Source organism: Choristoneura fumiferana, chromosome 16, assembly GCF_025370935.1.
Source record: "Choristoneura fumiferana chromosome 16, NRCan_CFum_1, whole genome shotgun sequence".
NCBI lineage: Eukaryota > Metazoa > Arthropoda > Insecta > Lepidoptera > Tortricidae > Choristoneura > Choristoneura fumiferana.
The window spans coordinates 7,737,139-7,763,057 of record NC_133487.1 but is presented as its reverse complement, the minus strand read 5'-3'; the positions used below and the strand labels follow the sequence as shown (position 1 = coordinate 7,763,057).

General features: G+C 36.9%; 2 protein-coding genes across 2 annotated transcripts; one reads left to right on the top strand and one right to left on the bottom strand.

Moving 5' to 3' along the window:
* Positions 1-5,200: 5,200 nt before the first annotated feature.
* LOC141435992 (cyclin-dependent kinase 8-like) lies at positions 5,201-16,269 on the top strand (the record flags this gene model as incomplete). The annotated part of the gene is given in 6 exon segments (XM_074098816.1): positions 5,201-5,390; positions 7,323-7,536; positions 9,038-9,206; positions 9,591-9,710; positions 12,633-12,705; positions 13,737-16,269. Coding segments are annotated over 6 exon segments (873 nt in total). The 3' UTR covers positions 13,865-16,269.
* LOC141435987 (uncharacterized) lies at positions 16,131-25,855 on the bottom strand. Its single transcript, XM_074098806.1, has 3 exons — positions 25,746-25,855; positions 18,383-19,429; positions 16,131-17,420 (listed from the first exon to the last, which is right to left on the bottom strand). Exons 1-3 carry the CDS (start codon positions 25,783-25,785, stop codon positions 17,263-17,265), a joined length of 1,245 nt encoding a protein of 414 aa, XP_073954907.1. The 5' UTR covers positions 25,786-25,855; the 3' UTR covers positions 16,131-17,262.
* Between the last annotated feature and the right edge of the window lie 64 nt (positions 25,856-25,919).

The following is a 25,919-nucleotide window of genomic DNA, read 5'->3' as shown; positions in this document are numbered from 1 at the left end:
AGGAGTGTTCAAAGCATCTACAAAAATAAGAAAAAAAATAATTAAATGAAATTTATTTATTTGCTTTAAATGTAGTACATTACATGATGTTCATGATTTATGAGTCTCATACATTCAAACTTTATAAGTCATGCAAATATTGAGATTTACTATATTTATAACAAAATACTACTACTACTCTAATATTTATCCATTTGTTTAGTTCCATCTAATTATAAGGAAATTTTGCAACAAAAATGTCCGTTTGATAAAAAATATTATTATTCATTATATAATATTAAATTTTCAAATATTAAATCTATATTATAATTTCGTCCAGGGTACGGTAGACTCGAACGAAATGCACATCAATTGAAGAGCGTAAAAAATTAGTCGATCGAGTCGACAACATATATCCGCAAAATTCGGATTATAGAGAATTTCGTTAAAATTCTAATGGCACTGACCAAACAAACGCGCAGTCGCCATCTTGGGTAGTTAATAAACGTTCCGTTTCATACTAGTAGCTCTTAGATACGGCTCGCCTTCAACACATCGCGTGCGTCACGCCAAAAAAGTATCCATTACAAAGAACTGTGACTCATGCGACTGTGTAAAACGAAACGATCTTATCAAAACTCAAAACTATCACCAACTACCTTCAACTATAACTATCTTCGAGTTGTTGACGTTTGTTTCGAGTCGACAACTTGTAGGTAGAAAATTCGGATTTAGCGAGTATTTTAATAAAAATGGAATAAATACTGAGTATATATAATGGCGTTGCGAAGTAAACATGTCAAAGTCATCACATCAAAGTGGCGTGAGTGTCACGTCATCACGTGTCACAGGTTTGCATTTCGTTCTCCATTGTGACCTTTTAAGGGCCCACACACGGTACGATTCGTCGATTTTCATCAGATCGATCGTACAGACGGATCGTACCTATATGGGCCCTTTAGGTTAATTTCTTTGATTATGAGACAGACATACGTAGTCGATCCAAAGTTCTGTCACTGCACATTATTTTTAAAATTAAAACATGATTTTAAGAAAATTTGATTGAATTCCATTTTTGAATGTTTGTCAATTATTTTAAAACAATAAACAGTCATTCGCTGCAATTTCTCACGATGGAGTGGACGTTGAAAGAAAACCGAATAGCTGTTTTAGCATTGCACCGCTGTGGGCACTCGCCAAGTACCATTTTCAAGTTGCTCAAAAATGTAAATATAACGCTTAGGTTTGTGTACCGTACGATTGACAGGTACAATGAAGTCTCCAGTGTTGAGGACAAGAAAATAATTGGCCGGCCTCGCTCCGTACAAACACCAGCAGTGATCAAAGCGATTAAGGCACGCATAGCAAGAAATCCTGTCCGAAAACAGAAGTTGATGGCTTTGCAGATGGGTGTCAGTGGAAAAACCGTCAAAAAGGTTTTAAACGAAGATCTTAGTCTGCGAGCATACAAAAAATAGAGTGGGCACTTACTTAATGCCCGTCTAAAACAATAAGGTTAAAAGATCCCGGAAGTTGTTAAAGCGGTACGCGAAAAATCGACACCGTGATATCCTCTTTACAGACGAAAAGATTTTCGATATTGAAGAGAAGTACAATAAACATACATGATAGAGTGTACGCTAGGAGCTCTGAAGAGTATTCTCTGATCTTATTACGGCCAACTGAGGTTCATTTTTGCGAAAAAGGGGGTCAAAATCAGTGCGAAAGTGTACCAAGAGACGGTTTTGGATAAGCATGTCAAAGATCTGCCCAAACAGCTATTTCAGGTCATCATTTTGGGTTCAGCAGATTCGCGCCAGCACACAAAGCCAAGACCACTCGAGCCTGGTTTGGCCGTCAAAAAATCGACTTTATAAGACACGAAGATTGGCCTTCCTCCAGTCGAACTTAATCTCTTGGACTTTAAAATTTGGCAGGTCTTAGAGGGGAAGGTCTGTGCTAAACCCCATAAAAATTTTGGAGACTGAAGTCATCTTTAAGAAAAGCAGTCGCTGAAATAGACATGAAAATGGTGCGTGCTGCGATAGACGACTGGCTGCGCCGATTAAGGGCCTGTAATTAAAAACAAAGGAAGTCATTTTGAATAATTTAAAGTACTTAAAGTACTTTAAATTGGTATATAATTTATTAAAAACTGATTGGTACTTTTGTTTTTATCATTATTTTCATTTGTGACAGAACTTTGGGACTACGTAGTTATTTGGGCAAATAAGATTTAGAGAAATATCTACTGGTGAATACCGATACGTAGGTTAGCCGTTAACTTAGATGAAATGATTGGTCTCGCGCGCTCGCTCGACTAGATACCGCGCTAACTAAAAACAAAACGTTCGTGAATGCGGCAACTCAATATGAAGTGTGCGTAAGAACGTGTAAGACAATTTGCAAGGATGCTAGTGTGCGTGACGAATTGTGTTGCCAGCTGCTCCACTGTTACCCGAATTATTGGAAAATAAATTATTCTGTGGTCTATTAAGTTACTGGTTACAAATGTATCTTGGAAATACTTAGAAATTAAGAAGTAATTAAGAGTGAATGTATTAATATGTTTGTGTATAGGTTAGGCGTAGGTTTCTTCTTTAAAAAAATGGTAGGTATGATGTAGGTATGTCGGCGGCCGATCGTAAAATCCGCCAGATCACGAAATTCCTAGGCATATCGTGAAACGCCGCCATTTCATGATATGCCTAAACGTTGGCCAGGCATATCACGATGTGCCTGAGAAATAATTACGGCAGATCGATTAGAGCAACGCATTCGTCGATATTCCTAGCTCTATACCGGCACATCGTAAAATAGTTTCTTTTTTGGCCACTGGTGGCGCTGCGTATGCAATGGCGGCCGTGACCAGCTGACCGGTCGTGTTTGTTAGCGCGTGAAAAATGTCGGCGTCGCAACAAAATGATCCTTAAACCGAAACTAGTGATTGAATTCAAAATAGAAGTGCAAAAGAAGCTTTTGAACATCAGCTCCGTTCTTTTTATGTGAATCAAACGGATTCTGTGCACAATATGAAAAAACCATGGATGTCTGCCCGTATTTTAGAGGTTAGTATTTTGTTGATAAATAAAGTATTCACTAGTTGTTATTTATTTATATAGAAAAAATTAGGTACGACGAGCGAAGCGAGGAGTGGTTAGTATTAATTGTGATCACGACGCACGAGCCGAGCGAGCGAAGCGAGCGTGCCGCGGCAGCGGCCGGCGAAGTGCCAGAACCGATATGGCGGCGTTTCATGATATGCCTAGGAATTCATGATCTGCCTAAACTGGCCAAATCATGAAATGGCCGGGCTTCATGATATGCCTAGGAATTTCATGAACTGTCTAAACGTCACTAGGCAAATCGCTAAACGGTGAGTTTTGAACGATATGGCGGATGTCCCTTAGCCAATTCATGAAATGGCGGCATTTCACGATATGCCTAGGAATTTCGTGACCTGGCGGATTTTACGATAGGCCGCCGACAGGTATATCAATGATCAGGCCTCACTTTTAATTAAAAAATATATATATTTAAGGACATTCAATATTTACAAATTATTACTGAAAATTCATGGACTGAGTCACCAACTAAGAAGTTTTGCGTACTTAACACGTTGCACCTATAGTTAAACCTAATATAATGTACAGGTTAATTAAGACTAAAATAAAAATATTTTTTTACAAAATATACATACATAGGTACATGCATACATACATACTTACATACATACGCTTGAAAAACATAACCCTCCTTCGGGCAGTCGGGTAAAAGTTAACATTTCAGGAAAATGGGTAGAAATACGAAAAAAAATTTTTTCGTTTCCCGTAATACCTAAGTAAATCAGCTGATCGGGCTTTTGACTGGGAAGACGAAAAATATTTTTAATTTTAAGACACATTCACCCCTTAATTAAATAGTGTCGGGTAACAATTTATACACCTTCAGTGTCTAATATCACAAAGATAAACATTAAATAATATAGAACTAGGTTATGTATATATAATAATTACGTTAGATACTTAAATAAAATAAGTTATTAAAATTTATCATCATTTAATGATGATAACAATAAAATTCAATTTATTAAAATCTCAACCGCGGGGAATTTGATTCTTGTGTACGCGGCAACACAGAATGGCGTTTAGGGTTCATGTTATTTTATTTTGCAATTTCGAAATTATACGATATTTACTGATGGTATGTGATCCCAGTGTCCTTTTTATTACTTGTAGTATTATTTTTAAACAGTTTCACTGCGAAAACTGGCATTTTACTTCGGTTTATAACCAAAATTTAACAAAAATTCGGGACACGCACATTACACACAGTTTGCAACGCGACTGACTCGCCTCGGGCTCAGGTACGCCGATTTCGGCGTACTATTTGTTGCCGCATTTGACAAGTACGCCGGCGGTATCTAGTCGAGCGAGCGCGCGAGACCAATCATTCATCTAAGGCCGTTAAAGTGTTTGTGATAATAATTAAGGCTGGGAATATACGTCAGATTTTTCGATAAGTACGACAGTCTTTACTGGCAAAAAAATTTTCAAACCTATTATTATGAGTCTACATTTTACCCGAGCGAAGCCGGGTTTTCATCTAGTTACTATTTATTATTCAATTCTCAATTAATATTTATTTATTTTTTACATATTATCCAAGAATCCCTCTGAGAGTAATAACACTTCTTGTGAAGCCAACGGAACAGTTGAGTTTTCAAGAAATTCAATGGGAGTAGTTTTATGGACTGGTAAATTATTGTAAATTCTTATGCACTGTATGAAACTATTTCTCTTTTCATTATTGTATTTATCTTAGGTAAATCTAATTTGTTAGGATACCTTGTGTTGTATGTATTTTAAGCTAGACGAAACAGTATTCCATAGAATTAATTAAAAAAAAATTAGAACTATGCTATGCTTTTATGCATTCCTAGTCATTTTGCACACAAAGGTACCGCTTTAACTTGTTTTCCGTTTTTTAGTACTTCTACTTTTACTGGGTTAACATATTCTACATATGTGCTAGACAGGTCTCTCACTGCTGTGCACTCAAGGGATTGTGTCACAGGAATGCATAGGTATATTAATAGTTGATTTCCAGACTTTTAGCACTGCCAGCAAGTAATATGGCATGTCACTACTACTAGTGAGTTGTGTTGGACTGTGTGTTGGACCAACTGTCTTAAAATGTTGGTATCCTTGTTGTTTCTCAGAAACCAGCTAACATCCTTGTAATGGGTGAAGGACCCGAGCGGGGCAGGGTCAAGATCGCGGACATGGGGTTTGCCCGTCTCTTCAATGCTCCATTGAAGCCTTTAGCAGACCTGGATCCAGTGGTGGTGACCTTCTGGTACAGAGCTCCGGAACTGCTCCTGGGTGCGAGGCATTACACCAAAGCCATTGGTAAAAGATATTCTAATCACTCATAAAAATATGAAAGCATAAATATTATTGTCATTTATCTTGCCAATTTTTAGGGTTTCGTAGTCAATTAGGACCCCTTGGCGAAACTATTTTCGCCATATCTGTCCGTCTGTCTGTCCGCGGCTAAGCTCAGATACCGTTAGTACTCGAAAGCTGTAATTTGGCATGTATATACATATCAGTCACTCTGACAAAGTAGTAAAATAAATAAAAACAAAAAAAAAAAATACTTTTACGGTACCTCCCATATACTTAAAGTGGGGGTGATTTTTTTTTCTTCGTCTGACCCTATATTGTGCGGTATCGTTGGATAGCTCTTTTAAAATCATAGAGGGGGTTGTGAAGATGGTTCTTCGATTCAGTAATCTGTTTGTGAAATATTCAACTTTAAAGATAAATAAAATATTTTATTTCATTTCATTTAAAATTTTCTTAACTTAGCACTCTCTTAACAAAAAAAAAATCATGATGGTAGTAAGTATGACAAACTTACAAGGAAAATGATAACAGCTAAGTTTACTTGACAATTTTTTGTAGTTTAAGAATAAATAGCAGCCTAAGGTATAAAATATACCTAAACTTAAAAGATTCCAAACAAAATACAAAATTCATAGAAAAATATACTACATTTTATCGTAATGGCTACGGAACCCTATAGATGCTCTTGACCGGTTTTTAAATTGTATGATAAATTCAGTTTTTTTTAATATGGTAGGGAAAAACGAGCAGGTGGTCACCTGATGGAAAGCAATCACCGCCGCCCATGGACACCCATAACATAATGTTAAAGGATCAGTGTGTACCTGATCCTTTGATAATAAAACATGGCGTCAAAAAGCGAACAGAACCAAATGTAAACATAATAATATGTAGGTATTCAATGAGAATGTTAAGCTAAAAAAATATACATGACTGCACTGCTAAATTAGAGTTTTTTAATATTTTAAATATAAAGTAGAAAGCTGTCATGATAAATTATCAATTCTCCTCAACAACAATAATAGTAATAATAATAAAACTTTTTATTGTTGCAAATACAGGAGTTTCGATACTTCGTTTTTTGCAAATTTCGAGTTGTTAGTATTGTTAGTAATTCCTTAGTACCTACTAGTTTCCGTAGATTTGGTCAGGGACCGGACAACCCTTTCCCCGAGAAAAGCCTTTCAATGGGCATTCCTTAAACACGGCTAACCCATTTCAATGGGTGGTGGGTGGATGGGCAGTTCAAACTGGAAAGTCTTTCAAGACTTTCCAGTTTGAACTGCTAGCCCATTCATTTGACTACCCTTACCGAAAAACTTAGCAAAAAATAAAGCTAGCCCTTTGCAATTGCTTACTGCTATTCTATATGCCTTACAATCCCTTAACAAGGGTTAAGGGTATTACGCTTTTTATAAAGCTTTCCCTTTAGTAATGTCATAGTTGAGCTTGCCTGAAAGCGACAGGATTAGTATACATCTACGCTAATCACTGATGTATTAAACTGACGCTAATGTACATACAGGTAGACGATTTAAATTAGCACGCTTGTATACTAAAAGGGAAGCCCTTTATAAGGCTAACCCTTATAAGCGATATGCAAGATGTTGGTTTTGAAAGGGTATTGGGATACCGATTACTCAAATGGGTTAGCGTTTATATAAGGGCTTTAAAAGCAAAATGAAAGGGTTTCGTCGGGCAATGGGTATGGTGAGTTAAGCCTTATGCAAAACCCATACAAAACCCTTTGTGAGGGATAGCGGGCCTATCCCTGGATTTGGTCTCCTCAGCAATTGTGGTCAAATATTAATATTGTTTTTTTTTTTTTTTTTTTTTTTTATACAACTGGATGGCAAACGAGCAAGTGTTTACTGGCAGATTGCCAATGTAGTAACTCAACTAAGCCATAGTTTTATTTTTGCCCTTTTACAGATATCTGGGCGATAGGATGTATCTTTGCAGAGCTACTTACATCCGAACCAATATTCCACTGCCGTCAGGAGGATATAAAGACCAGCAATCCATATCATCATGACCAGCTGGATAGGATATTCAATGTGATGGGTTTCCCACAGGAAAAGGACTGGGAAGACATAAGAAAAATGCCAGAGCATGCTACACTAGTCAAAGATTTCAAACGATCAAAGTAACTTTCCTCATTTTGTTTCATGTCTCATACACAATATATTATAAATTGCGAAATTCTTGAGTAATTGGCTCAGTTTTAGGGCTATTTGCCTCAGCCGGCAAAAACGGAACCCGATTGTTGTCCATCTGTGTGTCAAGCCCCTTTTTCACAAGAATGTGTGTAGGTACCAATCTGATAATAATCATATCCTACTAAATATTATAAATGCGAAAGTTTGTGAGTGACGTTTCTTACTCTTTCACGCTGAAACGGCTGGATAGATTTGGATGAAATTAGACAAAAGTTAGGTTATAATCTGGATTAAAACATAATTTAGTTTTTATCCCGATATTCCCACGGGATGGGGATAAAATCTCGAAACAACAACCACTGGGCTTAAGAGTCATAAAATTTGGTTTGTAGGTAGCTGGACCTCTGGAATAAGACATAGGCTACTTTTTATCCCACGGGATACGGGTAAAATCTTGAAATTTCAACCGCTGGGTTTAGAGTTTTGAAATTTTGGTCAGTTGCTCTTAAGACAACCTAAATGATGAAGACCATGATATAAATTTTGGGAATTCCCAGGGTATTTTGTAAAATCCTGGAAATTCAATTGTAACTACCAGACCAATTAGTTTACGCGTGAAAAGCCGCGGGTAACCTCTAGTATTAAATAAGAATCAAGAGGTCTGCTATCCCTTGGAGCAGTGAAAAAATCAAACTTTATCTAAGTCAACACAATGAGGGCTATCGTTTTTTGTCTCACTAGATGGCGCACTGTTGCGTGACGTTTTTAAGTATGGCTTTCAAAGTCTGTTAAGTATTACGAGCGTGAAAACAAAGTTTAGATTCAAATCATATTTAATACACCTTAAAACCGTACCATAAAAATATCGAGCATGCCACAGTGTTGCATAGTCCCCGTTTCGTTCGGAAAAAAGGGAGGACAAAGGTTTCCGAAAGACAAAACTGTCTCAAAACACGGGCATTCATTGCCCCGGAACGCATATTTGCCATAATTAATTTCAGATATTGCAAAATATTCACAAAATTATTCTAATTATAAATAAACCCGCGTAGCTCACCCAAAAACTATGAGATTTGACATTTCGGAGACCTCACGCTACACTAGCGCCTCTAGCGGCGAATTCATACGCGATAGCCCTCATTAAAATATACAGTCACCAAAAAAAATTGTTGCCATATAAATTGCCAGGGAATCAAAACTTACGAGTGTGTTTCCCGTTGCCGGAGAAACTTGAAATTTGGTATCCAGGTAGCCAAAGTCTGAAGATCGTAATTTTTAATGTCCGCCTGTCAATAACACTGTAATCGATCTTAAATGAGCCCACAATGTGTGCGTTTTGCTTAGGAGCAGGGCTCTGCTAACACATATGTAAAGTTGAGTCTGACAATCTTAATAAAGAAAACCAAATACTACCAGAACTTTATATTTTGCTCTTAAAAAGTCTTATCCAAGGCTGATTCTTGACTGAGTGTTTTTTTTATCTTTCAGCTATCAGAATTGTTCCCTAGGCAAATATATGGACAGGCATAAGATCAAACCTGACAGCAAGGCATTTAGTCTTCTTCAACGACTTCTCCTCATGGATCCCAACAGAAGAATAACCTCGGAACAAGCAATGCAAGATCCATACTTCTCTGAAGACCCACTACCCACCCAGGTATTTTATTTTGGCTATATATTTAGTATAAATATACTGAAGCATAGGTTTACATTAATTTCTTTACAGGAAATTTACAACTGCACTGACCGTATAACGAAATTAGCATGGAATTAATTGTGGCTTTAGAGACCCCCCCCCAAACTAGGGTGGGGATATCTTATAAGCTTGATAACCATTTCTATAACAAACTTGATACCGAAGTAGCCGATGTACAGTCAAGGGCAAAGATATCGACACGGCCAAAGTTGCAAAAATATGTATACACGGCCTTAACGTTAAGTGCATAAAGTCGTGTATACATATTTTTGTAAGCCTAAATCGTCCACATACCTACCTAAATAAATACTACCTATAAATTCGCATAATTCATTTCACTTTTAGGATGTATTCGCCGGATGTCCTATTCCCTATCCGAAGAGAGAATTTTTGACCGACGATGACCAAGATGACAAGAGCGATTCAAAAGCTAGACAAAATCAACAACAGCAACAGCAAAATAACGTAAGTTCCTTTTTCATTAAAAAAAACTAAGTGAAGTTATTTTCCATTCTATCTCATCAGGTCGGTTGGACACTTGGGCTTGGGCTATGAATGTTAACAAGTGTTAACATTTACATCATCATCTTTAGTATAAGATTCATACTAATCCTACTAATATTATAAATGTGAAAGTTTGTGAGTGAGTATGTTTGTTACTTCTTCACGCTGAAACGGCTGGACGGATTTGGATGAAATTTAGCAAAAAGTTAGTTTATAACCTGGATTAAGACATAGGATACTTTTTATCCCGATATTCCCAGGGGATAGGTATAAATATCTAAATAACAACCGCTGGGTTTAGAGTCATGAAATTTGGTATGTAAGTAGATGGACGTCTGGAATAACACATAGGCTACATTTTATCCCGATGTTCTCACGGGATAGGTATAAAATCTCGAACTAATAACCGCTGGGCTTAGAGTCATGAAATTTGATCATGATTTTTTTTAATGTAACGTCAATGAAAACAACAATTTAATTTGCGGGAATTTTTAGAAATCCCGGAATTTCAATTCAGCTGCTGGACCTAATGATTTACGTGTGCGAAGATTTGCGTGTGCCGGTAAACACTAGTATTATAAATGCGAAAGTGTGTGTTTGTATGTTTGTCCGACTTTCTGTCGAAACGGAGCGACGGATTGAAGTAATTTTTGTCATAGAGATAGTTTATGGGCAAGAGAGTGACATAGGCTACTTTTTATCCCTAACAAATGCACAGTTCCCGAGGGAACAGTGCGGGATAACCGAATTTCACGCGGGCGAAGCCGCGGGCAAAAGCTAGTAGGTCTATGAAACAACCAAGTCATAATTTTTCAACGCAAGGTGTAGGGTTAGTAGTTAGGGCTCACTAGGGGTTGACTAGGACTTGACAACTTTTTTAAAGCATAAGCGTTATGAGCTTATGGGTCATGACCGCTAATTTTACAAGACATGAACTAAAAACGATTAATTTGCTCACCCACGAACTTATGACAAAGCTACGTCTATGCAACAAATGTGTGTTCATGCAGAGCATGGTGTACGGTTGTGTTTGTGTTGCTCTGATGATACACTCGGGTTGAGTTCGAAACGCGTCAGTGTACGTGGTAGTGATAGTTGGGTTTGTGTGATTTGTGTTCTTTCAGTGCGGTCGTGGAGGAGCTGTATGAACACACATTTGATTGAATATTTATATGGATCTCCGCAAAGTAACGCCTGATTCAATCATTTATTTACATGACATGTTTTTGGAGGGATTGTATGTCACGATTGGGATTGTTGTCGACGATACATAGATGTCGCTAGTGCTGCTGCTTAAGTAGCATAGTAGAAATAAGCAACCTGAGATATGTATGCATAGGAAAAATTCGTGTCTAGATTCCTGTCCAGCAGTGGTGTAGGGGTTATAGCACGCAGCACGGATTGCTGAGGACCTGGGTTCGATTCCCAGTGCTGGTCTCTTTTTCTGGTTTTTCTGTGCATCCATGTCTCAGTTTGTATTTTCGGGATTGTATGTCATTACTATCTTACTCTTCGTCAGCAGCTTCTTAGTCTTAGTCAACAGTGTAACTGATAGGTGAGTTGAGTACTGTAGGTGACTAACTAATAGATGCTGGTTTCTTTATCTTGAACAAAAGACTATTAGAAAATAGTAGGTATTTTCGCGTTTCTAAAATGCGTTTACTGCGCAGGTACACACGCGTTCATAATGCATCGGTAAGCCTTATTTCCGTGCCGATAATGTACCTCGTTCACCATCCGAGCGATCGTACATTATGTGGGTACAAGTCCACATGACCAGTGTTTGGAATATGTGTCTACGGGTAGGTATACTTAGGTTTTAAATAAGTTTCTGCTTGATTAAACGACTTGCGACATGATAGAAACTTCCCTTGTTTAGTGACTACCAACGTGTTTCGAAAATTTCCATTTAAGGATTTTAAATCCAGACGACCGGATGGCCAAGTGGCTTCCAAGTGGTTTGAGAATCTGACTACGAAGCTTGAAGTCCCAGGTTCGATTCCCGGCCAGGGCAGATATTTGTATGAATAATACGAATGTTTGTTCTCGGTTCTTGGATGTTTAATATGTATTTATTTAAGTATGTTTATCCGTTGCCTAGTACCAATAGTACAAGCTTTGCTTAGTTTGGTACTAGGTCAATTTGGTGTCAAGTGTCCCATGATACTCGTAATCATTATTTTATTATTTATTAAATTTGTCAGATTCCTAACTAATACATAGTTACATAATAGATGCACATGTCAGTTTGTTTGATACGCTTTCACAGTAAGTGTACTCAACAAATCATGATGACATTTGGTACGCATATAGTTCAACAACCTGGAAAGCACATAGGATTGTTTTTATCCCGAAAAATAGCATGATTCCCGCGGTACAAAGTCGCGGACAATAGCTAGTTTTAGATAAATTCATCGTCTTAACACGGCCTATCCTGCTGCTGGGCATCGGGCTCTTCTCAGAGTGAGAGGGCATGGGCTGCAGTATCCATGCGAGCCCAGTGCGGATTGGGAACTTCACACACACACACTATTGAATTGATTCGCAGGCAGGTTACAATGTTTTCCTTCACCGCAAAGCTCTTTGTCAATATTACACGTTGAACTCCAGAAAAATCAAGAATGGCGAGCTCAAGTGTAAATCCACGATCTCCTGCTTGAGAAGCCATATGTCAAACCACTAGGCTACTACGGCTTGGATGAATTACCCCGTTTCACCATCCATTGATTAAATTTATTTGACGGATAAATGTGATGCCGTCTCTGTTTGTTTTGTTCGAATCGACGGAGACGGCATCACATTTATCCGTCAAATAAAATTACTCAATGGGTGGTGAAACAGCCCCTTAGTCTCATTAAATACTTATTGTACATACTGTTTCAGGCGCAGCAGAATCAAGTGCAAGCCAATAATCATGATCATGGAGCCAGCAATGCAAAAAGGATGAGGCTGCCAGGTAAAGCTTTTAGGGCGTATGCACACCGTTTTTTAAACGCGCCATCGTATCGATTATCGATAAAAACGCGAGTTGTACGAGTATGGCTGCTCTATGGAAAGAAAACGCGCTGGAAACAAGTCTTTCAAAAACGCACGTCGACGGCGCGTTTAAAAAACGCGGTGTGTAAAATGGCTCTTAAACTTATTTTTTCTACTCCTATACTGTAATATGTGATTTACTTAATCACGAACAGTAATATAACAACATACATAACAAGGTTCTGGAAAAGTCTATATTGTCTATTCCCCATAACAGCACTGTATCGTAATGTTGCTAAAACGATACTGAGGGCCTACTATGAAGTTCAAAAATTGAAGTTCGTATCGTACCGTCCCTCTCGCTCTCATATTAAATAGTATAAGTGTCAGACGGACCGCACGACGCGAACTTCGAGTCTGGAGTTTCGTAGTAGCCCTGCTGCAATCACTTACTTTTTTTTCTTAATTCGTACGTTCGGACACGCTAAGGTGCCAGTTACATATTTTATATGGTTTTTATACAGAAAAAAACTTTCCGAACCTACTAATCCATAGCCTGCCACCATTTAAGTAATGCGTATTTTTAACATCGACACAGGCAAATAAACGTTAATCAAAAACAAAATTTAACTTAGACATATTTTGACGTTTTCATATTTCTCACTTGTTTATTGTTGTTTACCTTCTCTTTGCGGTTGCGATACTTTTTACTAAAGTATGAAAACATTTCCAGTTTACTTTTTCTCTAATTTTGTATTTGAATTAATAAGTACCAAGTCGAAGAAAAAGTATTGTATGCAACGTTGTATAAGTAAGTCAAAAAAAGCTCGTGGCGTCTTTTTCTTACGATGTTCGCTACATAAAACTAAAGTCATAATTACCATAATAGAAATAGAGAAAATACCATCATTTAGTTCGAGAATCGAGATCACAAGTGTTTTGCATTTAGTTTTCATAAGTTTCACTTAATGGTGTTAAAAATTAAATTTTCATATTTTTTTTTTATTCTAGGACCAAGTCAAGGCAACAACGCGGGCGGCGGGGGGCAGCAAGAGTTCCACCAGCAACAGCAGATGATGTTTGGCGGACAACAGGGCGGCGGCAATCAGCAACAGGGCAATTTCCAGCAGAGATTCTAGGATATTACAGATTACAGAAGTTACTATCGCTAAGTGAAAATGAGTTGCCCACTGACTCAAATCTAGGTCAGATTGACATTGCTTTCTTTTTTTTTTTGATGGGGCGGAGGGGTTAAGGTTTCTCCAGTAGTTAGATGCCATCGATCATTAGAGCCAATTAGAACTATTCTAAATACATCAGTGATTTTTCACTTAATTGAACACACATTCACGACAGTTTTACCCTTATCCACAAAGTTTTAAAATTTGTAGTTGCGTTATTTTCTTTTGCTTTTTATAAAAAAACAAGTGACTGTTTCACTATTCCGTGCCATAAAGATTGATTATAGATATCTAAAGTAATATCTGCGCCCATCTCTAATGTAATGCTTGGCATTGAACAGGCCAATCGGAGTGCAGTAATCACCGCAGTCACGAGTTACCCCCCCCCCCCTCCTCATTCATAAACACCATATTTAATAGAAATAAATGATAAGCACCAATCTGAGTGAAAAATGCATTTTGTCAAATTGATCCCATCGTATTAGGTTTGGACTTCCTGTACGCTTATTGTCTAAGAATCGCAATTCCATTCACCATTCCTATCTATCACCATTTTACCTTTTGACAAAAAGAAATTGTGATGATTGCGATGGTGCATACGTTGAGAAATATTTTTCTTCTTAATTTCGTTTTTAATTTACTTATATGTATTTATAAATAAGGTTAAGGGGAATAATGGCTTTGAAATCATGAAATAGACAGTAGAATTTCACTGGAACTTGGCGCCGTTATCTTTGGCGTTGCGGAAAACGGTTGAAAGTCGAATATAACATGTCCGATCAACTTGTTCAATTAGTTCATGATTTCAGTCAGTGGACGCTAAGATTTAGTCGCTATGTATGGCATGATGTACCTACATGTAGGAATAATGAGGGTTAGTTGTCAGGCGAATCATCACTAGATGGCGTTGTATCGAGCGAGAGGTCCGTTTGACGTTGCAACTTTGCTGCGATTGGCTTATTTAGTTATTTGACCAATTACAAACGTGGCGCAAATGTCAAAGTTGTCTTTCTCGTTGTTAGCGTATCATTCTCTTTGTCGCTCGTGTATCTGTAATCGAAGAAATATAAGCATTCAGATGCGAGTGCTAAGGAAAAATGACAAGAAGAAATGAGGAAATTTATTGCCAGACGGCAGATTTCGTCTATGTCGTAAATACCTCATTACACTCGGTAGCAGGGAGGTGCATTGTCAAATATACCAAATAAATAATGCCAAATCACATCATTTTACTTTCTTAGCTATTTCTAACACCATTTTTTTAAAGTTGACCGTATTATGTTTGACGGCTAGCCGAGTTAATTTTTGTATGTCTGGTTTTTTTGAATGATAACAAGCATTTTAATCCGTTAAGGTTTCTGTAAACGGTAACTCTTCCATTCGGCATTTAATTTAGAATACACGCTGTATACTTATCTAAATTAAAACAAATAATGTAATGTTTCGTTAGCGAGAGTTAATTAGTTGACCTTGGAACCATATAGCTTCATCTCTAACCTATTTTAGACTTTTTTTAAACGAATATATTTTCGGGTTGCCTAGTTATTTTATGCCCAGTTTCAAAAGTTATTGCACGGATGGGACCGTCGTTGCATAACAATGTTTTTTGCTGGTGGTACTAAATTGCACTTACTTGACCGACTTGCACTGTCAAAGGTAGCTACTCGTACGTTAGCGAAGTGCTATCCTGCTAAGAGGATGCAATATTAGCACGGATATATATATATATATATACTACTTCACTGCAAGGTATTAAGATATACTAAAATTAAATCAGAGTACCGTATCCGTGCTAATATTGCATCCTCTTAGCCGGATAGCACATATATACTTAAAGATTAAGCAACATATTCGATCATTGCATTGATCATGACTAAAAAACATAAATAAATATATTAAAATTGACATGACCTTGTCGTTACTGCAAGTATGAAGTACCAATTTTCAACACAATCAAAACTTGTACATATAAAAATACCTAATAAATAATATTGATATTAATTGTATATTTGTGAGTGTATAAAGAAAAGAACAATTAATCATTTTTGTAGTTATAAGCATAAATCTCAAATACAGACAGACTGAAATAATATTGTAAAAATATTTTAATTTAATGATGTAAATTTCAAAAGAGTGTCACTGAGAGTACGCTGGAATTTTACGCTGTCATATAAAAATCTATTATTTCTTCTGTATATCTACCCTCGTCTTTGCCTTATTTTAGTTTTTTTTTTTAACATTGGTTTACTGCTATAGCTTTAACTGTACCTAATTGAAATTTTTATCTTATTCCAAGTGCACTTTTTTGAAATTGCCTATCAAATCATAAATAATTATTTGAATAAAATACATCTAGAATTAAAGTTGTCTTCTTTTTATTTTTCAATAACTTACGGTTTTGTTCCAACAAAACACTAATTACTTAGTATACACATGTATATTTCATTAACACTAATAAACCATACAAACTCAAATTGACTATTTATAATTGGACGGATTCATTAAATTAATTATTCTGCAAGTTTGCAATTTCATAAAAAAAAACTGTTATTTTAAGGCACAGGTACTTAAATTAAAGCACATCTTTTTCGTGAATACAGACGGTAGGCGTACACATGTACACATTAAGATTTATATCACTCATCCAGTAGAATAATAACATGTTTACAAGAAAAAAAGTTCAAGATTTTAAATTTACGACTTGATATCTTTAAATCACTTTTTTATGTAAGTAATCCTCACAAAGCAATTGTGTCGATGTTTTGTTCCATCCATCCCATCCCATCCCAGCCTATATACAATTATACATACGTCCCACTGCTGGGCACAGGCTTCCTCTCAGAACAAGAGGGCTTGGGCCATAGTTCCCACGCGGGCCCAGTGCGGATTGGGAACTTCACACGCACCATTGAATTGCTTCGCAGATTTGTGCAGGTTTCCTCACGATGTTTTCCTTCACCGCAAAGAATGAACGAATGAACTTCATACTTAACGTAGCTTCATGTTAACCAAATGAAAATTATATTTACGTCGTAGTCAACTTATCGTAGGTTCATGTTAACCAAATAAAGATTATATTTACGTCGTACATCTTAGCCTTTTTACTAAAATGACTTGGATCGATAAGTTTACCTATTTGCCTAGCCCAGTCATTTTTGCCTAGTCATTTAAATGTCATCAAATTGTTTCCGTTCTAGTTGTAAAAAATTCGCACAACTTTGTACGAAATTATATCCCACTTTCATGTATAAAGCGTGACCTCATAACATTTCGCTCTAGCGTGCAATGTTTTCGCTTTTAATAATGTGATAGCAGTTTAGTGCTATTTAAATATGGTTTAGTAAGTAGAGAAATACTTAAGAATTAAGGGGTGAGAATTCAACGACCGTCGGACCGCCTTGTATGATGGTATACGACGCCTTGTTCAATTCGTCCCTTTTGAGCTTGTTCTCGTTGATGGGCCTGATGCGTGTGCGGAGTCTGCCGCACTTTCCGTCTGTCACTTTCTGGTATACTGAAAATGAAAAGGACATTGTTCATGTTCAGGTAGGTATAAATAAAGTTTTTGGCCGTATCTGTTTTGACTACGAGTATGAACTTAATTACTTTTTACTCTTTTGGGAATAAAGCTATAAACAAAATGGAAGCAACCGCAGGACTCCTAAACTATTAAAGTTTTGGCATCGGAACAAGCAACTCTTTCTACTCGTTTGAAGTCGGTGCTTCAGCACGAGCCACCAGGAGTGGACCTCCTAGTAGTACTCCTGGAGTAGTCGTCCACCTCACCTTCATACTATCTGGTTTGCTATGATGCATCGAATTCAAATAGTTCACGCGAAACCGCGTGCAAAGGTAGTATTGAATAACTGGTAAAAGTTCAACGAACATGAACTAATTCTGTCAATATAACAACTACACAATACCAATAGGCCCGTTGCGTTTCGAAGCCGCTCTCGAATGAGGTAACGAACGTTATATTTGCGCGCATAACCGGTTTGAACATTGTTTTGGTTAGGTTAGCTGGACATGCACTATTTCACCCATAACTCGGGCTAAGAAACTGAAACTTACATCGTTTGCTGTTCATAACTTTAATGGAGCAAAGGAAGCAATTAAAGTATCACGTATCCTTCAAGAAATATGTAGGTAATCGAGTTTACCAATAATGTCGGCAAGCATTTTTTATATTTCATTATTAGGCAGGTTTAATACAACTAAACCCACTTGGAGAGCTAGTTATTTCCAAGTTTCCATCGTAATATTCCTAAATGTAACAGGTTGGAATGTAGTTTAATTAATTATTACATATCGCTACCGATCATTATTAATGTCACCAGCGTTGCCTTATCTCCCTCTCATACAAACAAATTTGTTAGAATATGTACATAGTATTACCGGAGGCCCTGACTTATACCTAGTTAATCTTATAATTCTTATTTTACCCTATCACTTAATCTGGTAATAAATTATACTTACATGTTCTCCTGAATGAGTTATGGCATGCCATGTGACACACGGATGGGAATCCTTTGAGCGTATCGGGATCAATCGGCGTGACTCCCAAGGGACTCGCGCAAATAGGTTCCCTGGTCCCTCCACAGCCATTGACACATCCATCATAGTTGTTCCTGTTCCGCCTCCGAGTCCGTGTCGTGGTGGGTCTTCTAGTTGTGGTTGTAGGAATAGTAGGGTTCGCATCGATTCTTACGTTGGTGATTGATCCACTTGGAGCCACCATACGAATTCTGAATGTGGGGAACTGAGAACTGGCTTGCGGCACTGAGACAGGGGTGGTAGTAGCACACGGTGCCTCAGTTGACACGCTACTCGAAGGTAAAGGTGTGGTTGTTGTGCTTGGAGGCAAAGCAGTTGTTGTTACAGGTGGAAGCGAAGTAGAAGGAAGCGGTTGGGGTGGAGGAGTGTTCTGTATTGTTTGCGGTGTTTGTTGATTCGGGGGGATGAAAATAGGTGGCAAGTTTTGAATCTGTTGAGGTGGCAAGGGTGAGCTTTGCTGTGCTGTTTGTATTTGAATTTGCTGGGGCGTCGATAGAAATGGTGGAGGCGATGGAGCCGCGGGAGGCTGTTGGAATACTGACAATATTGGGAGCTGAGGTGGTTGCGGGGGTTGTGGTGGTTGCTCGGGTTGTGGTGATGGAGTAGCTGCAGTGGTGCTAATGAAAACAGTTGGAATGGGCGGAGGTTGCGTTGGTACCGGTTCAGCGGGCCTTTCGGTCGACAAGGGTAACACAGAAACTTCTGTAGTTGGTCCCTCCGTTATTGTTCCACTAGTACTTAATGTCGACGTAGAAAAATTAACATTTGGTAATGTGGACGTGGAAACAATTGGGTCAGGAGTTGTTGAAGTTGGCAGCACTATGATAGGATTCGTCGACGAGAAAGTTGCTTCCGTCGAGAATATATCTGTTAAAGGTTTTGGTGAGTAATCTCCATCGCTTATAACGTTAGCGGAGTACCATGTTTCTGGCAAAGTGCTTGATATCTCGGTTTGACTTAGTGAGAACACTGGAATACAGAAAAAATCTATTATTAGGACTTAGTTTGTAGAACAGACATGGGTGGAGTCAGAGAGCGGTTGACCTTCTTAATATGCTGGTTTACTTACTAAGTGAAATAAAAATAGTATAATCATCATTTAAAAAAATAAATAAAATGGAAATGTAAAGGACTAGTCAACTTTCCTGTCGTCGCGCCATATTTAGATTTTATGGTTTGATTTTTAACAAAGGGGTGGGATCACTTCTTCTAAAAAGCAGCAGGTCTAAGTACCAGGTGGTTTAAGAAGCAACTGTTCTAAAGTAACATGTGGTCTGAAAAGCAACTGGTCTTAACCTGTTTGTGTTGGAAACTTAAAAAAATATAGCTTAAGTTTTTAGTTTAGGTCAGAGTTGCGTCAAGGCGCTAATTAAGCTCCTCAGCCACGCGGAATAAGAGCTCCGACGAATGTGAGTCAAAGAATTTTAGATCACTTGCTACTTAGACCAATTGCTATTTGCTACTAATTACTCGTAGACCAGCTGCTTTTTAGACCAAATGATAACCCAAGGAGGAATATGTTTATTATTTGTAAATGTTTAAATACACGGTCATTTGTTTGTCATGCAAGTAAATGTTCACTAAAGTTTTTTTTATCACAGGCAACAAAAAGAAACCCGAGTCCGTCTCCATAATAAGTCAACGAGTCGCATGTACACTTACGGGTAGCTAGATGTATGTATATGTACTCTTATTCCAGAAGCCATCTCGTATCAAACTGGTTTCCAAGGCCCGCTTTTTGCGATTCCTCCCAAAGGTATTTGACCTCAGTTCAGTAGGTGACAGATAGGTATAAAACATTTTGCCGTTTCATTGACTGCGCTGATACCGATACAAATAAAAATAAGTACTATTGTAAAGCTTCATTCATTGATGCCGTGGGAAATAGACTTTCACCAAGTTTTAATAGTATTACGTGTAGATGGGTCATTGTGTAGCGTGATTTTATAAAGTAGACGATTCTAATCTAGTTTGTATTACAATGATAGATATGTAAAATCATTAAAATCCTTGAATGTACCAAATCTGGCAGCTGAAGTTTGTTTACATTTAGTTAAATACCTATCCAAACCAAGTATAGTTAGTTTAATCTTACATTTGTATCACAATTACACATAACTAGTTTCGTATATTATTTAGTATATTAATTAATTAATTACGTATATTGTGTTTGTATAGTATTAATTGATGGATATTGACTATTTTGTTTACGTTGTTATAGATATAAGTATGCCGATTGCGCTTTTGCGCTTTATACCTACTGCCTTTTGGAAAACATGTACTTGGTATGTAGGTATATTAAAAGATCAGTCCGTGCCGTCTTCACATGAAGTTGTTAAGCTGTGTCTGTGGCCATGTTTATAATTCTGAACTCCGGAACAATGCGGAACATGTAAACATAAGTTGTTTCTGAGGAAGCCGTTATGCTACGTGACATACTTAAGGTAAGAGCTGGCACGTATGAAAACTAATGCCGTGTGTCTTTGCGTGAGTTTAGCAGGGCTACTACGAAACTTGAAACTCGAAGTTGGTGTCGTGCGGTCCCTCTGACACTTATACTATTTAATACGAGAGCGAGAGGGACGGTACGATACGAACTTCGAGTTTCGAGTTTCGTTGTAGCCCTGCAGGTCTTGTAAAGGTGTTCTTTATATAAGAGCGTACTCGTATACCTGCTGAGCTGACAACGATGCATTTTTGTTAGTTTTTCTCAATTATTCCATAAAAATTGAATGAAAATTAAAAATGTGGTCTGATAGAACTCTTCTTAATAAGTTAATGAGTCTACTCCAAAAATTATTCGATATAGACTTTAATTTTCTTTAAGAAACGGTAATAAACATTAATTCGTTTTTAAAGAATATAAAAGTCTATCACCAATAATTATTGGAGTAGACACATTAACTTAGGTATAATATATTAAGAAGAGTTCAATCAGACCACATTTTAAATATTCATTAAATTTTTATGGAATAATGGATAAAAACTAACAAAAATGCAACGTTGCCAGCTCAGCAGGTATAAACGCTCTTCAGGTAAGAGCTGGCACGTATGAAAACGAATGCTATGTGTCTTTGCGTGAGTTCTGGTCTTGTAAAGGTGTATCTTTTTAAATGTAACAGCTCTATGTAATGGTTAACGCTAGTAGGGTAATGAGGGTTTTGCGACAGGTGATATCGCTAGATGGCATCGTGAGGTCCGTTTGACATTTGCGTCATTTTGACATATTATTGGTTAAATAACTAAACGAGCCAATCGCAAGCAAGGCTGAAACTTGAAACGGACCTCACGATACTAACGCCATCTAGTGGTATTTCGCCTGTCGAAAAACCCTAAATAATAAGTTCTCCCAACAAGGTAATTTACCTAGCAGTGGCGTGGCGCCTGAACAGTGGCGTAGCTAGGTAACCTAGGGCCCTGGGGCAAATAAAAATGGGGCCCACTGATATCAAAACTGGTAAGTTTTTGAAGTAATCATTATATATACAAATACTTTAAAAATGTTAAGCAACTTTATCATCAGCTATAAAGCAGAATTTCGAGGGCCCCCTGAGCTTGAGGCCCCGGGGCACTGCCCCGCCTAGCCCCTTGGTAGCTACGCCACTGCGCCTGAACAACTCCATTTCCACCGAGTTGCCCAATTTTTTTATGTGAGGTCAGTGATGCAAAATACGGCAAAGGCAGAGGTACCGGTTTCGGCCACTTTATAAGCCCGTTTTTGGCCAGTTGACATTCATTTGCAGACATATGTAAATATTTATAGTATTCAAATAATGTTTTGTGAGTTTCAAAAGTTTATACTGAAACGAATAAAGTTTGTAATGATTTATTAAGACTATAAATTTATTTCAAACGTATATTTAAACAATAAATGGCCATAAACGAACAGTGGCCACAAACGGTACTTACTTCTGCCCTACCTATACTAACTGTGAGGTACCTATTGCGTCCGAACACAAAACCAACTTACGCTTCTCTCACTCTAGCGGTTCCGTAGGGAAAATGTTTTCTCCACGCCACTGTTACCTTGGTAGGTACCTTACTGATATGAATGTCTTGCTCATGATACGCAGATGTATGAGACATGATACGTAGCCACCCACGCAGTTAATATACGGCCATCTAGCTACGATTATTACGAACTTTCACGCGATGAAACTAGGTCGTACATTTTTAAACAGGATTTATGCCTACAGGATGAAAAAACCAAGCTAATTTGATTTCTAACCAACATAATGCATTAATTGGTAGCTCATTTTAAAAATCAGTTATGTACCTGCTTACCACTAATTTTCTCTTAATAATAACAAAAATAGTAAAGAAATTACAAGATCTTCATTTCTCATAATTCCATTTGTACTAATTTTAATTGTAATTCTACTCACTGGCCATAATGTTTACTTGCCATAATTCATGTGTAGTTACTAATCATAATTACAGTAGGTAGATAAATTAGATATCCAAATTTCTAAATAATAATAATATTATTTTGTATTTTCTTTTATTTCATTGTATAGGTACTGTAGTTTTTAAGTATTTTATTTGTAATTATTTTATGTTGAAAAAATGACTTTCTGCCAAGTTTCTTGCGGCGCATTCTTCTTGGCAATGATGGTCTTTCCGAAAGCGCTGGTAGTTTAAAAAATGACGTGTAAAAGTGCCCATTGCGGCCTATTTACTGAATAAATGATTTTGATTTTTGATTTTTTGATTTTGATAATAATAAACACAGTCCATGGATAATGTTTTTCATCATTTACGATTATTTATAAATAACATAATTTAAGAAATCTTCACTGAAAACATACTGCGCTAAGTATTTTTACAGATTTGATCTCATAAATCCCCCTCCCCCCCCACCTCTTACTTTTTGATTTCACATACAAAATTCATCGAAGTTAATTAATGTCTTTGAGTAACTTTAAATATATACAGGTCGTAGTCCTATTCATCGTAATGAGTTCTACAGTTGTGTGTGTGTGTGTGTGTGTATGGACCTATATTTTCTATTTAGTATTCTTTGCACGACCAACGACAGAACGGCAAGAATAAAAGTCGAATGACTACATGAGTTACGTATACATGTACCTACCTTTAACCGTCTAAACTACAGATAGGTATACGTATACTTAGATCATTCATATAACTATTTGTGATATACCTATAAAATAACTTACTTTGCAAGCAATGCAGTCTTTACTTAACTCATAAGGAAACGGGAGACTTTTGCGGAAAAAATGAAAATTTTGTAGGTACAGTCAAGGAAACTAAATCACGGACCAGGGTGGAGCCTAGTTAGCTATGATTTCTTTGGCAGATATATACATATGTATATGGGATGTCAACATGGCATTATTAGCACAAAGGTTCCACCTAAGTATAGGGTTCCTGTTAATTTTTTTATAACTAAATTATATATTTTTTAATTATCTACTGATGATGTCGGTAATCTAACCAAATTAGAATAGATGAAAAACCCCCGACATTGTCATTTTAAAGTTCAATATCTCAAAAACCTGACTGATCCGATTTTTATAACAAAGCTGTAAGAACTAAGTACTGCAAGGAAACTCCCTTTCACGTAAACCGCATCGAAATAAGTCCATCCGTTAGAGAGCTACGATCGACGCCACAGACAAACTTAAGTACGGACAGATATTGGCGTCAAACTTAAATAATATACTCCTCTCTTATTGCGTTGGAGGTTAAAAACAACAGAAAAATAAGGCATTGGTGGGAATCGAACCCAGTTCCTCCTCATTCCATTATTTTAAAAGGGATGGAAAAGTTTTTTTTCTAACCTTGCCGATACACGGGTACTTAGCTAATATAAGTAATGCAAATACACATGCGACATTCTATGTTATGTATGTAATGCCAACACCTGTGCCCTTGTTATTAAATTAACTAAATATTCCGTAACTGTTTAAGTAATTTGTTGAATCATTGATTGAGTAATCTATCGAAAGGTTATTGAGTATAGGACTACCGATTCAGTCATAATTGTAAATCAAATCACTGACATTAAAACAAAGTGATTATCAATACCATCAGGTTATTACTATTCACAAAAGACTCACAAGAATTAACGTTTTTGTAAACTAATACTAATTTGATTTTTAAAAAGGAAACATTTTCTTATACCATTCCTAATTAGCCATACTCGTTCATACCTTGGTTATTTTAGCAACAGAAATGTTTTCATAATCTTTGCCTAGGTAGGTACTTATCCTTTTTTATAAAAGTTTTTAAAATGTATACTGCTTGTTTTTTTTATACTGCTATATACTTAGACAGTTACTTGCTGTTACATACAAAAGCCAAGTCTTTGCACGAGTAGGTTATGAGATTTCTGATTCTTGGATTTTTCGAAAATTCAAAAAAAAAACATAGCGAATATTCATGTTGCATAAAAACCCGCGTCAAAAATATCTCTATTCTCTATTAGTCTATAATCAAGTGGTTTTAAAATTTTGGGATAATTAGTAGCTTTATTATTCCAGACTTCCAGCAATTTACATGCCAAATTTTGTCCAAAATTCAGTGATGCCCCAAAAATTACGTCGTTAATTTCAATAATGTTACAAAAAAACCTGCGTCAAACTTCATGTCTTTCCTAGCGGTTATAGGTACCTATAATTTTGACACGCTAAGTTAAGTATATTAGTAAAGTTTATGATACTTAGTCGTGAGTTTTCTGCGTAACTTTTTAATATTTTTTTCCGTAAGAACCTTCTACAAAGGAAAACTCAAAAAGAGATGGATGAAATAGGGTTTTTTTTTAAATTATTATAGATTTACAACAAAAAGACCGTTATGCTACCTATAAGAGTTGTAGTTATTGTTAAAAAACCGAAATAAACCGAAATAAAATACAGTCGAAGAAGCAGTTCACATAAAAAACAAATTGATGCAGAAAAAAACAAGTCGTCAGTTGTTTTTATATACTTACCGTTGTAAATAAAAGGTAGACTCCTTTTTCATGATGCATTTTAGTTTTAGTACCATCTAATCGTATTTATCACAGACAAAGTTAGTAAGTTACGCGACAGGTAAAATATTTAGTTATTTATACAAACAATACAAGTTTGAGAAGCGTAATTACCTAACGAGGTTCTTTAACTTGTATTTAGCACCTACACAAGATAGCTAAGAAATATTTCATTTAAAGTTATGCTTTATTCAAAACCCTAGTGCAGACACGAATGAAAAATCGAAATGTAAACAATAGACCGATTTGGATTCATTTTACGCTCTTTGTATACAAAATAAAGGCAATACTCACGTGCTATAACGAGGAGCGATGACAAGCGCGCGTGTTCCATGACGGACGCTGGCGAATGGCGAGCGCACAACCAATGTTGCCAGTGTCGGTGAAGCAAAATTTGCCCACTTGCTTTACCGTAACCATTGTACAAGAGTTGTGGTTAAACAGGGGCATATTTGCAAGTTGTATAAA